Below are 14,001 nucleotides of genomic sequence, written 5' to 3' on the forward strand. Positions count from 1 at the left end.
CAGTGATTAGGACCAATCACAGTCAGGAGGAGGTCTCAGAACGAGTACTGCAGTGATTAGGACCAATCACAGTCGGGGGAGGTCTTTGAACAAACAAAGTTGTGAGTAGAACCAATCACAGTCAGGAACAAGCAAAATTATTATTTTTAGCCAAAATAACACAGCACCACAGAAACTTAAACCACTGCGTTGTTTTGGCCAAAAAGGCATCATTTTGCTTGTTCTGAGACCCTGTCCCACTGTGATTGGTCCTTTATCACCACATAGTTTCATTTTTAATGTCATTTTCATTTGAAGTATATTGCTGGCTTGAAAATATGCATAATATTAACTTCTGTTTTCCAACATTTATTTTTGTGGTGGGGTTTGTGGAGGTATGATGGATCTGGATGCTGTTCCACCGTGTCACGGGGGGTTGCATAAGCATACTCCACACCAGAGGTGTGTGTTACAAATGCTAAATGCGGGTGAGTGCTGGCAAACACCATAGCCCAAAGCAGGTGGTTGCGAGCAGGCATGACGTGTAGTTTAAGTGGGTGGGTGTGGACAAGAGCGGCACTAGATTTTGCGAGCGCAAGTGGACGTGATATGTGATTGAAGCAGGTCCAGTTATTAATAATCACGCCCTCTAACTGTCATGATATAATGACTGTTTTCCATGTCATTAAGAGACACGTATTTTTTAGACAGAGAGAAAAACAGAATGAACACACACACACATGCACACAGAAAATGCATTCGCATGTTTGTCAGGCGACACATCACGAGTGTGTGACACCTCGCTGTCTGCTCCTCCATTTCATTTCCTTCTCAGCTCTTTGTTGGACGTGAGCGAGACAGCGCGGGCCCCGCGTTTCTAAATATTTAACCTAATCGTTTTTTATGAGCCACACACGGAGCAATATTAAAATGCCTTCGCGCTCTCTCCGCTGATGTTATTGGCGTGCACGCCTCCTCTCAGTTGTCTATTTTTATCAGCCAACTGCCATGAAAAATGAATGAACCCAGGGAAAATATTTGGGACCATGCTGGGAGATAATGTTGCGAACTCAAAGCGGTGGTTCTGAGGAGACGCGAGTGTTTTAACTTCATCATTTTCTTCACTGAGAAAGCAATATCTTTTACCGCAGAGGGTCCTTCTGTAAAAGTCAGCATGGAGGCTTATGGAACGCAGTCTATTATTCATGTGTATACAAAGCCATTATTGTACAAAGCACAAAAATAAAGCTGTCTAAACATCTCACTTTTATGACAAAGCAGTTGTCTAAGCATCTACCGTACTGTGCAAAAGTCAAAGACCACCATTCCATTTATTTAATCTCCGGTAAATATGTACATAAAGTTCTTCAGGAAAAAAAATCAGAAAACATATTCTTTAGCAGATATATGTTTAGCAGAAAATTACACGTAAGCCACAACAACTAAATAGATTTTTCAGTACTTATTGCGTTTACTGTTCACCTTTATTACAGCTTCCATTCTTTTTAGGAGACTCACTTTCAGTTTTTCAAAGAAATCTGCAGACATACCTCCAAAGTTCAGTCTTCAGTCAGGTTTAGCATTTTCTGCTTCTCACCATCCAAGTAATCCAAACACATTCAGTGATGTTGAGGTCTGGACTCTGGGGTGGTCAGTCCATTGTTCTGAGAACACCAGCAGCTTCTTTGTTTGATGTGTCTGTTTCCTTTTCTCAGTAAGAGCTTCTTGAACAGCTACACAATTGATTTTCTCCTCTCTCTCAAAGATGAAAGCTTTAAGTGCTGTTTATCTGATAGGGGCAGTTTTGATGGTCTACCAGGTCTTTCAGGTGGTTGTTAGGAGGAACATTTTCTCTGTAGCTTTTAATCATTTTTCGGTTGTTTTGACTCAAAGTTGAATAAATCACAGGTGGTCTCTGACTTATGTATAGTACTGTAAATTTGCTATATATAACTGAATTATCCCATACACAGTTTGTCAAAAGTTTGGGAACACCTAGTTGTTTCAATAAGCATTTTCTTTGTTGGTTTGAAATGACATACCTTTGCAAAAACTGCAAGGAGCTGAAGGAACTGACAAAAAGCCCATTTTTAGGAATAATATGAAAGCGCACACATTTTATCCCATTGTTGTGATGTCAGCCCTCCTCAGCACTTAAATCTTTCAGGTATTCAAACAAGTTAGCACCTTTGGGCCAAAAGAGTTGCAGTTTGTGCTTTTAAAAGTAGTTTGGAAAAAAAAAAACTGTCAAATCATTCTCTAGGCAAAACTTGCTCTTCATGTAAGGAAAGGTACTTTGATGAACATGAAGCAAGTGTTGAGGTATAAACTCAAAGTATTAGCAGAACACAGCTTTAAACACACATCAAATCATAGTATTTTTCACTAAAACACTTACTTAACTGCACAAAATCTGTGTTGCTGTAGTGACAATTCCTAATGTTCCACACTGATTTTCAGACTTTAGGACATGTTTACTGCAAAATAATGGGATCTGCTTACCATGTGGCAATGAGGGACAGGGATGCAGTCTCACTTCCTGCTTTAAAATGCAGTGGTGGGGCTAAAATAACGCTTTGTGTTTCAGTAATGACAGGAAAATGTGGGGCAGCGTTTTTTGATTTTTGATTTTTTTTTTTTCAATTTTGAAATAAAACAAAATCTATAAACTAATCTAAATCAGCTTCACTTTAAAAAGACAAAAAATCTTTAAAAAATGAATTTGACACTTTGACAAACATTCTACAAGTCTCTGGAGAACGCCGTTCTTTCAAAAGATGTTCCCTCAGTTGGTGTTCTGATGATGGTGTTGGCAAGAACTAAATAAGTTAATACATCCTTTACAGAGAACACACTTCTTCACAGTTACTGTTAACAAATTGGGAAAAAATTAAATACAAAATGGGGCCTTGCATAATTTGTATTTTATTCTTTATTTTTTTCCAATATGTTAAGCTCAGCAAAACATTGTGCAGAAAATGCCATATTTAAGGTTCCTGTAGAGGATTTCAAAAGAAGTTGTCACTTTTGATGGACAGTGTGGATTCACACAGACAATTTTGCTATTGTTGTCATTGCATTGGTTACATTTTAATGTACATAGTCTCATGCAAGGTTTTCACCCAAACTATGATGCATTATTATTATTGCTGTCTCTACTCAAGCAAAGCCTTTGCCGGGAAAGGTTTAAGGTCTCTTTTTGTGTTCTTAGTATGACTCTTCAATTTTTGAAGAGCTGTGTGGGTGTGACATCAAATATTCACAAGATCAATATGCAGAACGTCAGCACGGGATGAGACATAACGGTGTTAGATGCCAAAACAAATGCAGCTCTTTTAACAACAGAGACAATTATATAGTTGTACTTGCTGGTGCTGAAAGACGCATGCGTCTTCCAACCAGGACAAATTAGTATGCAAGAGACTGGCATTTTGGATTAGTCAAATAATAAGTTTAACTTGGTTAAGTACCTACATTGCTTGCCTGAAACTGTTTGATTCACAAAACACTTTCATTGCACTGAGGTTCACAGAAATGCTTCACCCAAGAAAGGTATTGTTGCTAATATTGAATGAAGCTTGTAAGTAGCACCGTGCAAATTAGCACTACACTGTCTGATCCCCAGCTGTCAGTGTGAGCCATGGTAATATTTTTTGGAAGTATGGTTAATATCACAAATTTTAATGCATGGTTACCATTTATTTGCTGAACAGATAGTAAAATAAAAAATGTGTTGTGTGCAAAAGTTTGGGCACCCTCTGGACTTTATCTGTGTGCGTTTGTGGTGACTGCAGATAGCTACAGATGAGTGGATTGGGCTGTGTAAGGCCAGGGAGATCCCCTGCTCCAAGAACGTGTCCCTGATGCACACTCTGGGAGAGCCCGTGAAGATCCGAAGCTGGACCATTGCAGGGCTTCCCTCGGACAGCTTTTCCATTGACAATGGCATCATCATCTCGTAAGTGCCTGTGCCTCGAGTTCTAAAATATGAAATGTTGCACATTTTCACACCAGGTGTATGCATTGCCTTGGCAGACTTAACCTGAATGTAGACAAAAACTTGGCTGTAAATAAAATAATGAGATTATGTTGTTGAATTTTGCACTACTTAAAAAATAGTGAGAAATACATGATTTACATTTGGCCCTTTAAAATTGTTAGATAGGCTAGATATGAATGCCATATTATACAGAGCACCAACACTGGGAATTTTATTTCATTTCATTGAGAGTACCCAAAACACAACAATAAATCTCTGTTGTCAGAATAAAACCAAATCTCCAAAATGGTAACTTTACACAAGATGGAAAAAACATACTTTAATTTTAATGTAAGTCAGTGGAACCCGACTTTTTTTCAAGCAGTTTTGGACCATTTCTTTTGGTCCATTCATCATGACATTAACACACAATGTAAAGGGCAACAGTCATTTTCTAATGATGTCAAAAACTGAAAAATGACAAAGATGAAGATACAAGGTCAGAACGACAGCATCAAAATATTAGACAATTCAATAACAATGTTGCATGGGTCAATACTGTAATAATGACAAATGTTGATATGTCATGAAACCTCATTGTTTGTCACGTGTCACATGTGCTTACCCCATGATACAGTCTAGCTTTAACCCATGCAGTCTTGTAGAATGCAAACAGATTTGGCCCTTTCTAGTCTTTTGGGCCTTTTGGTTTAATATGCACTGTATGTAATAGCAATAATACTATAGTAGTACTCATGAGCAAGCTGCAGGGAAGTGCACAGATAGACCCCAGGAGGACTGGAGCCCCTGCTCTTTTGCCTTCAGACTGTACAAGTGCCTTCTTTGTGGTCATGTATAATAATTGTGTTTTATATGGCTATTATTCAAGATCCATTTTAGCAAGGCAAAGCTTACGCTGCGTTTACACTTCTCCAGCACATGAACATATCCACCTTCTTTGGTTGCCTGCATGTGGGTGTTATAAGGGCGTTCATTTGTTCATTGGCTGGATTCATTTGCATTATGTCCCCCAAACTCAACACACCGTCCCATCACACAGCACTTGTTCTCATTGGATGGAACCAACATTAAAAATGTAAAATTGTATTAAAAGTGAATGGTATACGTTGCAGTGCACCGGGAATAGAGCTTATGGGTCGGCTCAGGTTCCACAAGCTTTGTTGCTCTTGGGCGCCCTCTCTGGTGCAGTACCATCGCCCATGGAGATTTTGCCTTTGTTTACGCCGACCTATCACAAGCGCACGTTTCACCACAGCGCTGGAAATTCCACTGAAAGAACTCTGAGAATCTAGCGTCAGATTGCATAATGAGTTATTTCGTACAACCAAACAAACAGTAATACAGGGCGATAATAACTTTCTAAACCAAGTTGTCTCTCTGTGGAGCTCTTACATAGTGTTGCAGGTCCAGAAGTGGAAAGAATTAGATAGCAAAGAGAGTAAAGTTACCCTTGTACCCTAGAGATCAGGGTTCAAAACCCCATTCGGGCAGTAAGGCAGATGACATTAGCGACCTTGATAGAAACTCTCTTGGTAAGCGTTATGCTGTAAATTATACTGTTTCATTATGTTGCTCTTTTTTTCCTTTAAGCCCCCGCTCCACAAAATGTCTGTGCACGGGCCTGAACAACTGCCCAAGGAATGTGCTTGAAGGTAGTAACGACCACTGTTTTATAGGTTTTAATGGCCTTAAATGATGCTGTATGGCTTCTGCATAAATGCCCACGTTGATGGCAAAAGCCAGTGAGCCCTTTAAATAAATAGCTGCTCCTTTTTTCACTCATTTGGTGCAGAATAAATAGGTTGCGCCACTCGATTTGAAACATGCAGGGGTTAAGCAGAGCTAGCACTCACTTTGATACGTGCTTTGATGTTCTGATTGGTCACAGATAGTCTGCAATTAATCTGTTATGTCAAACCAGAAAGATGCAGCGAGGACTTCTGAATGTGTATTTATGAAAAGCATGGGGAAAAGGAAAGTGTGTGATTATACATTGTTGAATGCAGAAGTTCAGTAGCTCTAGCTTCAGAGAGTAGAAAGGCTCAAAGAAGTCAACATGACGAATGTGAAAGAAAAGATAGAAGTGGGTCATTAGTATGAAATTGTATTGCACATAGCAAGAAGCTACGTGGCAACTAGGCGAGTTTCTTAATCTGTAGGTTCGGGAGCAGTTTTGAGAAATGTCTCAGGTGAAGACGGATGAAAAGCAGAAGCAGGAGTGGTCTATCAGCATGGCCCGCCCAAGTTGACACAGCTTGAGGCTCAGTGACTCTATAAACTTTTTTTGTGTCTTAGCAAACCTCAGAGTTGGGTTTCTCTTGCTTTTAACCCGAAAGAGGAGCTGCAGTTGAGAATGTGATCACAAAAACGGAACGTTCACTTTGCTGCCTTTGTCACTCTTTTGCTGAGAAAGTCTTTGAAGATGCCGCAGAGTCTCAAAATATTTTCATACTGAAGAAGACACGCGGCGCTTCTGCTTTTGAATTCATTGTACTAGCGCAGAAATGGAGCTTTGATGAATATGCCATCTATCAATTACTCAGACTTTACCTTCACTGCAGAAACAGATACATGGCTTCTGATTCATCTTTTTTTTTTACTTTAATAAAGCGAAATCTTGTCTTGTCACCGACACCACTAATCGTGCACTCGCTTACCCGAACAGGTGTTTTTCTTGACTTCAGATGGTCAGCTGAACAGCTATTGATAGACTTGGTTGTACTAAATCATATGTATTATTAATTCTTGCAAGTTTTTGTATTGTATTTCTGATTATTTTCGTTTATTCTAATGATATATGGTGTTTTACAGGTGCAAGCAATGCTTATTGTCAGATAAATGGCTTTAAAAAAAGGGTGACACCTGCTGTATATATAAATAATATGATATATTTAGCAAATAAACTGTAAACGTGCTGAGGTGTGTTTTCTGTAGAAAATGTGTATATGAGTATATGAGGTTAAATTGGGTAAATTGGGGCGTGTCTGTTGCCAGTGATATGTAAATAAGGTCAGCACAGGTGCTTGTTTATATGTACTGAAGCTGATTCATCAGTTGTGCTCAAATCAGTTTGTTTTTGTCGTACAACAGTTTCTGCACTTGTTTAATGAATAAGGGCCAATGAGTGTAGATACCAGGTAGGTGGATCTTATAAAATGGCCAGTTAGTGAATGTCCAAGGTACGTGTTTCTTATAAAGTGTATGGTGAGTCTGCTGTTCAATACTGTTGAAACATAGTAAAATTGCATTAGCACTCTTGACTAAGCTGACCAATAAAATGAATTTTGGTAATAATGACCTTAGTGGCATCCGTATTACTGCCCATGCTCTCAGCTTTAATTAGCGGTCAGGTACATGCACTCTGATCATTCAGTTGGCATGCCAAAATCACTGTTTGGTCTGAAGGATAAAGCAGTTATTTTGACAGCTGGGCTACTCTGGGGAAACTACCTTCGCTTGGATACACACAGTTTGCCTTGACAGGAGTTGGATTGCAAGTGCTTTCTGCTCCAATTCAGTACCTATAGTAAGTACTCTCCTTTTTCCCAGGTCCCTTTAGAGGCTGTTTTTTATAAATCCTACAATGAGGCCAAATGAGTTTTTACAGCATTTATTGGAGAAATTTGATGTACTCAGGCAAGCCAGCTTTGATTCACTGCACAAGGTTTTTTTTGGACATTAGTTGGTGGTAGATGTTCTTGGGAAGCAATATAATGCTGCTTTAGAAACCTCTGTGATGATGCTTGGTAATGCACAGGCAGCCATTCTTGGGAATGTTATATTGAAAAGTTAATTAAGTTTCGAGTGAGTAAAGATTCTTTAGAGGAGAGTTATATGCTCAAATGGAAAAGTGCTACTGAGAAGCATTATTCTCGAGAACAAAGTAATAACCTTCTTGAGTTTGCGTCCCCAAAGTAGACACAATATTGAGAGCCTGTAGAAGTGAGAAGACTAAATAGTTCTTAAAGGGAAGGTGATATTTAAGTTAGTCACAAGATACTTATTCATGAAGTGTTTTTATGTTTGCTATTTTCTGCATTGTAGAAACAAAACTATGACATAACATATGGATATTTATGCAGTAACCACAAAACCTCTGTTTTAGATTCTTCAAAGTAGCCCCTTTTTGTCTTGATGCAGGTTTGGCCTCCTCTCAATTAGCTTCATGAGGAGCCACCTGAGATGTTTGTACATCAGGTTTGAAGAAGATCCACATATACTGAGCACTTGTTGGCTGCTTACTTGTTTGTCATAATTTAAAGCATACAAACATAAGTGTTTTGACCACATTGTTGTCACCCTATCAGGTGCTTACAGGCTTTTGTCTGTATGTTAATGTATGTTAATGTATGTAATGGAAATCATTCTTCTCAGATGTTCTTTACACATTCCTCACACGTTCCTCCTTTTTAGTAACGCGAGACGATGGCCGCTGATGATCGACCCGCAGGGCCAGGCCAATAAGTGGGTGAAGAACATGGAGAAAGCCAACAGCCTGCACATCATCAAGCTGAGCGACGCTGACTTCGTGCGAACCCTGGAGAACTGTATCCAATTTGGCACACCAGGTGATTCACTGCGCACCATTTGTCCGTCAATGTATATTATTACAGGTGGGCTCAATGCTTTTTGTATGTTTAGTTTGGAATTGTATTTCTTTATTCTTTCAATCTTATTAACCCTGTTGAGCTGAGCATCTCTTAAGCCATCCATTCTGAGAATTTGGCAGTGGCTTCTTAAATCAGCGTAGCTGCGTTTTGTGCACACCCACGTTGGCCAAAGTGAAAATGTGTAGAAGCTTTCTGTGTGCGACCGTGTTTTCTATCACTCTATAAAAGATGAAGGAGGCCACCTTTTTTACTGGATGTGGTGTGAGTTACTGTGCAACCTCACACTGTAGTCGGTAACAACAAAAAGAGAGAAGCACTAACCTGTCCCAACACCTCTTCACTGTACTATGCTTGTTTGCTGACTTATGCCGTAACAGTTATTAATAGTCATTCCTTTTTCTTGTTAATTATCATCAAATTTATCATTACTGGGGTATTTTGCTAAAAGATTTATAACAACGTGACATAATGGAAATAAAAATGCCATAAAACTACATCTCTATTCTGAATATGTATGATACTATTATCTTATTGATAATATTATTTGTTTTTATATTTTAATATTGACATATACAGTATATCAATACGATAAGTGTAACTGTAGGCATACATTTGTTTACACAGTTTTGAATAGCTGTATGTATGTTATTATCTGTGGCCTCCCAGCATTACATATCAATGCAACAACAGCATTGAGAAATCTTTATTAATGGAGAAGAGCAGATTAAATTGTGTCCTTAAAGGGTTAAAGGAATAGAAAGTTAAAGAAATTATTTTATTATTATCAACCAAGACATGTTTGGTGTCTTGAAAATTGCTTCTTTAGTTTTACATTGCAACCAATCCCACCAGCTAGCATCATACAAACTGCATGCCTACATTATCAAAGTTTGCACCAAAACTGCACTGAGTTATTAAGTAATATCAAACAGGCCTGGATTCTGACACTGTATGGCATTTTCTATACTGTTATTTATAAAATTAACAAAAGACAAATCGAACAAAGAAGGTGCTGGTGTTCTCAGAACAATGGACTGACCACCTCTACATCACTGAATGTGTTTGGGATTACTTGGATCATGAGAAGTAAAAAATGTAAAACCAACTTGTAAGACTGAACTTTGGAAGTGTGGCTGCAGATTTCTTTGAGAAACTGAAAGTTGCTCAAAAAAAAGAATGGATGCCGTAATAAAGAAAAAGAGTGGACGTCAGTCATTCAAGCTTCGGCATGACTGCTACTGTTTTAGCCATGGCACATCATTTTGTCAATTTATACAGAAATCACATAAATAAGTCTTTTTGAGACTCTTTAACACTTTAACACAGTTGGAGGCAAGTGTATGATGATCCAGGCACACACTTTGAGTGTTGCTAATTGGTGAGATGTGTGTTTTTCTCACTTGTTAGCTGCATAGCTGCAGTGCAAAACTAAAGAAGCAAGCTTCAGACACCAAACACGTCCTGGCTGATCAGGTACATTTGGGGTAAATCGGAAATTGTGTAAATCTGATTTTTCATCAGAATATTCCCTTAGACTGCAGTCTGCATCATTCACAGCTTGTCTGTCTATATTACAGGACAATTTACCCCCATTAACTTCCTTTGTTATCCTCTCAAATGGATCATTTGTTTCATCATTTGTTTGTTACGCGGCCTGAAGCTTTTGATGAGTTAACAAGGCAAATCTTCCCCTTATTTCTTTCACCAAGGAAAGTAAACAGATCTGGCCACCCCGGGTGCAATACCGCGCCCCCTCCCCGGGGGTCTCCCTTCACCCGCAAACCCAAACTGGAGATCAAAGCAGGAGCTGGAGCTACAGATACCTGTTGAGAGGCGCCGGCTCACGCCTTCTCTCCTCAGGGCGACATGGAACGCTCGTTTCCCAGATTTCCAGACTGCACCGCTGCCCGCGAGCGCTATCCACCGACTAATTTCACACATCCGCTCCTCCGGGGCGGCCCAGACGCAGGCGAGAGACCTAACACAGAAACGAAAGAGTACGCAAACTCATCCTCTCCTGCTTGTCAGCTCCGTCCCTGAGAGGGGGAGACAGACGAAAGACGGACAGAGCTTTTGTTTGAATACAACCCCCCCGGCATCCCCAAAGTTTTTAGCCCTGAAGATGAGTTGTCGTCCCCCAATTCCCACCTCAACAGCATGCGCCCGACTGCGCACCCTTTGAGTAAATAGCTGTTATTATGAATCATGCTTCTTTTTGTCGCTTATTTGGTTGAGTGGGTGGGTAGGTGGGTGTTTTCGCACACCGTGAGCTCCACTTGGCATAAAAGAGTTTCGGGGGGGGGGACTTAAAGATTACGTACACTGCCTGCTGTCAAGACAAAGCACATGTTTGTAAATGGAGACATTATTTCAAAGTAATATTGCCATTGTTTTTATTCAATTTTAGTCATTTATTCATTCATTTTTTATTTATCCTTCCTTCCTTCTTCGGAAATGATAGCTTCTTGACAAAACAATAGTGATTTTGAAGCCTTTTCAATCCATATTACAGTTTATCAAATTTAGAAATGTATAGAAAAATGTGGAGATTTCAGATTTCAGACCTCAAATCAATGATATTTTAAAATTCAATTTTTAGTCAAGTCAGATTATTTACAGCAGCAATGTCATACCATATATGTATTTTCCTATAAACTTCGTGTACCATGCCATGTTTCATATTGCAACATGTATATTATCGAGATATGTTATCCTATCTTGACAGCCATGTACTGTTACAGACTATCTAAACTCACCATACTGTTCATTTCTCTCTTCATACTGTTTATATTTATGTGTACTGTTTATTTCTCCTTCAGTGCTGCTGGAAAATGTGGGTGAGGAGCTAGACCCCATTCTTGAGCCCTTGCTGTTGAAGCAGACTTTTAAGCAAGGTGGAAGTGTGTGTATCCGCCTTGGAGATTCCACTATAGAGTATGCACCAGATTTTCGCTTCTACATCACAACTAAGCTACGCAACCCTCACTATCTACCCGAAACTTCAGTCAAGGTGGGACTCCATAACACACACAGACACACACACACACAATCTAAGGCAGTCTTTTCACGGTGAAACTTTCATGCAACTTTAATTGCTTGAATCCTACCTGAAACTAAATTGAACTTGAGGTGCCTAATGTAAAGCATCCTGCAACTCACTTGAAACTCAGTCACAACAGTTGCATGTCTCATCTATGTGGAACAAGTTTCATGGCTGACTCAAGGTTGGTAGTTTTTCATTTTTTCAGTTTCCTGAGCCACAACAACAAACATGAGTTTTTTAAAAAGTTACTATTCCTCTAACCAGCCGTGTTAACTAGCCAGCTAAAGGAACATTGTAGTGCCTCTGTGTATTATGTCTATTAAAATTTGAATAGTTGTATTTGTACCTTGTTTTTTTGGCTAATTTATCCTTCATGAGTGCACTGCTAATGAAGTCTTATCATATGTTGTACCTTTTGAAATACTCAAACTTACTTTAAAAGGATCCACTGGTCTGAAAGGAGTTCATATTTTCGAATGTCCCTGAGTTTTTAGTTCGAGGTTTAAAAGTACACTGATGGGGTTTGTTGGGGCCCCTTTCACTCCTCATTACTTGCTAGCAACTCAGCACAACATTTCACACACAGAGATCCAATGTCCTAGTTAATCTGATAACAGAGTCACAGTGTGGAAATATTTCACTTGAATATATTAATTAAAAATATCCAAGATAGCTTCCATTCTGCCAGCGTAATGACCACTAGGGGGCACTGCACAAAAGGGTCAGAAGATAAGATGATAAGCAACCAAAGGGTTTAGCTTTATTTACAATGATTCTAAAGATCTCAGTCTCTTCGTGTCTCTCAGATGAGTTCTCAGAATTTGTTTGGCTCCTGAACAGGAATTGTAGCTCCACCCAAAACTTTCTGTGAATTTCAGCAGGTATCAAGGGTGTGTAATAAAAAGAAACACACATACACAGCTGTGCAAATTTCTTCATTACAGCCAAAAAAATCCCAGAAACCTCACAGTGGAACACACTAATACACAGACATGCATACATTTCTACATGGCAAGCAGAGTAAATCTCTAAAAACGCAGTCATCGTAAGACACTGTACAGCGCTGTTATTCAGGACAATACAGGGCATTCGCTTTCAGATACACATAAATACACACACGGATCTGATGCTCTTTGTGTGCTTACTCATCTTCGCTGTCCAATTTCAGATAGCAGTGATTTTATCTTGAGATGAAAGGCAGACAACTCTGAACCAGAACAGAGAATTAGAGACAAAAAGGCTGCACAAGTGCTACAAAATCACTTAAGGCTAAGATACTGTCATTTGGCTCCCTCGCCACACACTAGATAAAAGAGAAAAGATCGCTGCCAGAGATTATAATAGGGGCTCGCTCGCTGTGGTTATCTCTTATTACGTTCAAAGCAACAAAAGTTTGAGTCATTTTTGGTGCCCTAACGTCCATAGTTGGTATCATATATCCTCACTGACCACTTTATTAGAAACCCCTACTTTGCACTTTCATTCACAAGTCTCTTTGAGGTCCACCTTTTTACTTTTTTGGGTACCACTATATACCGATCAGACTGTGTTCCATCTGTTTCTCTGCATACTTTGTTAGCCCCCTTTTACCCTGTTCTTCAGTTGTCAGGACCCCCATGGACCCTCACAGAGCAGGTACTATTTGAGTGGTGGATCATTCTCAGCACTGCAGTAACACTGGTGGTGGAGTGTTAGTGTGCCTTGTGTTGATACGAGTGGATCAGACACAGCAGTGCTGCTGGAGTTTTTAAACACTGTGACCACTCACTGTCCACTCTATTAGACACTCCTGCCTTGTCAGTCCACCTTGTAGATGTAAAGTCAGAGACAATAGCTCATCTGCTGCTGCACAGTTTGTGTTGGTCATCCTCTAGTCCTTCATCAGTGGTCCCAGCACGCTGGTCAAAGGACGCCGCCCACAGGACGCTGTTGGCTGGATATTTTTGGTTGGTGGACTATTCTCAGTCCAGCAGTGATACTGAGGTGTTTAAAAACTCCAGCAGCACTGCTGTGTCTGATCCACTCAGACCAGCGCAGCACACACTAACACACCTCCACCACATCAGTGTTACTGCAGTGCTGAGAATGATCCACCATCCAAATAGTACCTGCTCTGTGAGGGTTCATGGGGGTCCTGACCACTGAAGAACAGGGTAAAAGGGGGCTAACAAAGCATGCAGAAAAACAGATGGACTACAGTCTGTAATTGTAGAACTACAAAGTGCACCTATATAGTAAGTGGAGCTGATAAAATGGACAATGAGCAAGGAGGTGGTCATAATGTTATGCCTGATAAGTGTATATGTGTACAGATTATGCACTATTTGTCAGCCTCCTTTTACCATATTCCTCATTGGTCAGTTTCTGAC

General features: G+C 39.7%; 1 protein-coding gene across 1 annotated transcript in view; it reads left to right on the forward strand.

The window, feature by feature from the left end:
- Positions 1–14,001, forward strand: part of dnah7 (dynein, axonemal, heavy chain 7) — a 171,193-nt gene that overhangs the window by 115,632 nt on the left and 41,560 nt on the right. The window contains exons 47-49 of the mRNA XM_036561847.1: positions 3,774–3,937; positions 8,393–8,547; positions 11,409–11,599. Of these exons, the coding sequence (XP_036417740.1) occupies positions 3,774–3,937; positions 8,393–8,547; positions 11,409–11,599 (510 nt within the window). The remainder of the gene's footprint in view (positions 1–3,773; positions 3,938–8,392; positions 8,548–11,408; positions 11,600–14,001) is intronic.

This window comes from Colossoma macropomum, unplaced genomic scaffold, assembly GCF_904425465.1.
Source record: "Colossoma macropomum unplaced genomic scaffold, Colossoma_macropomum, whole genome shotgun sequence".
Taxonomy (NCBI): domain Eukaryota; kingdom Metazoa; phylum Chordata; class Actinopteri; order Characiformes; family Serrasalmidae; genus Colossoma; species Colossoma macropomum.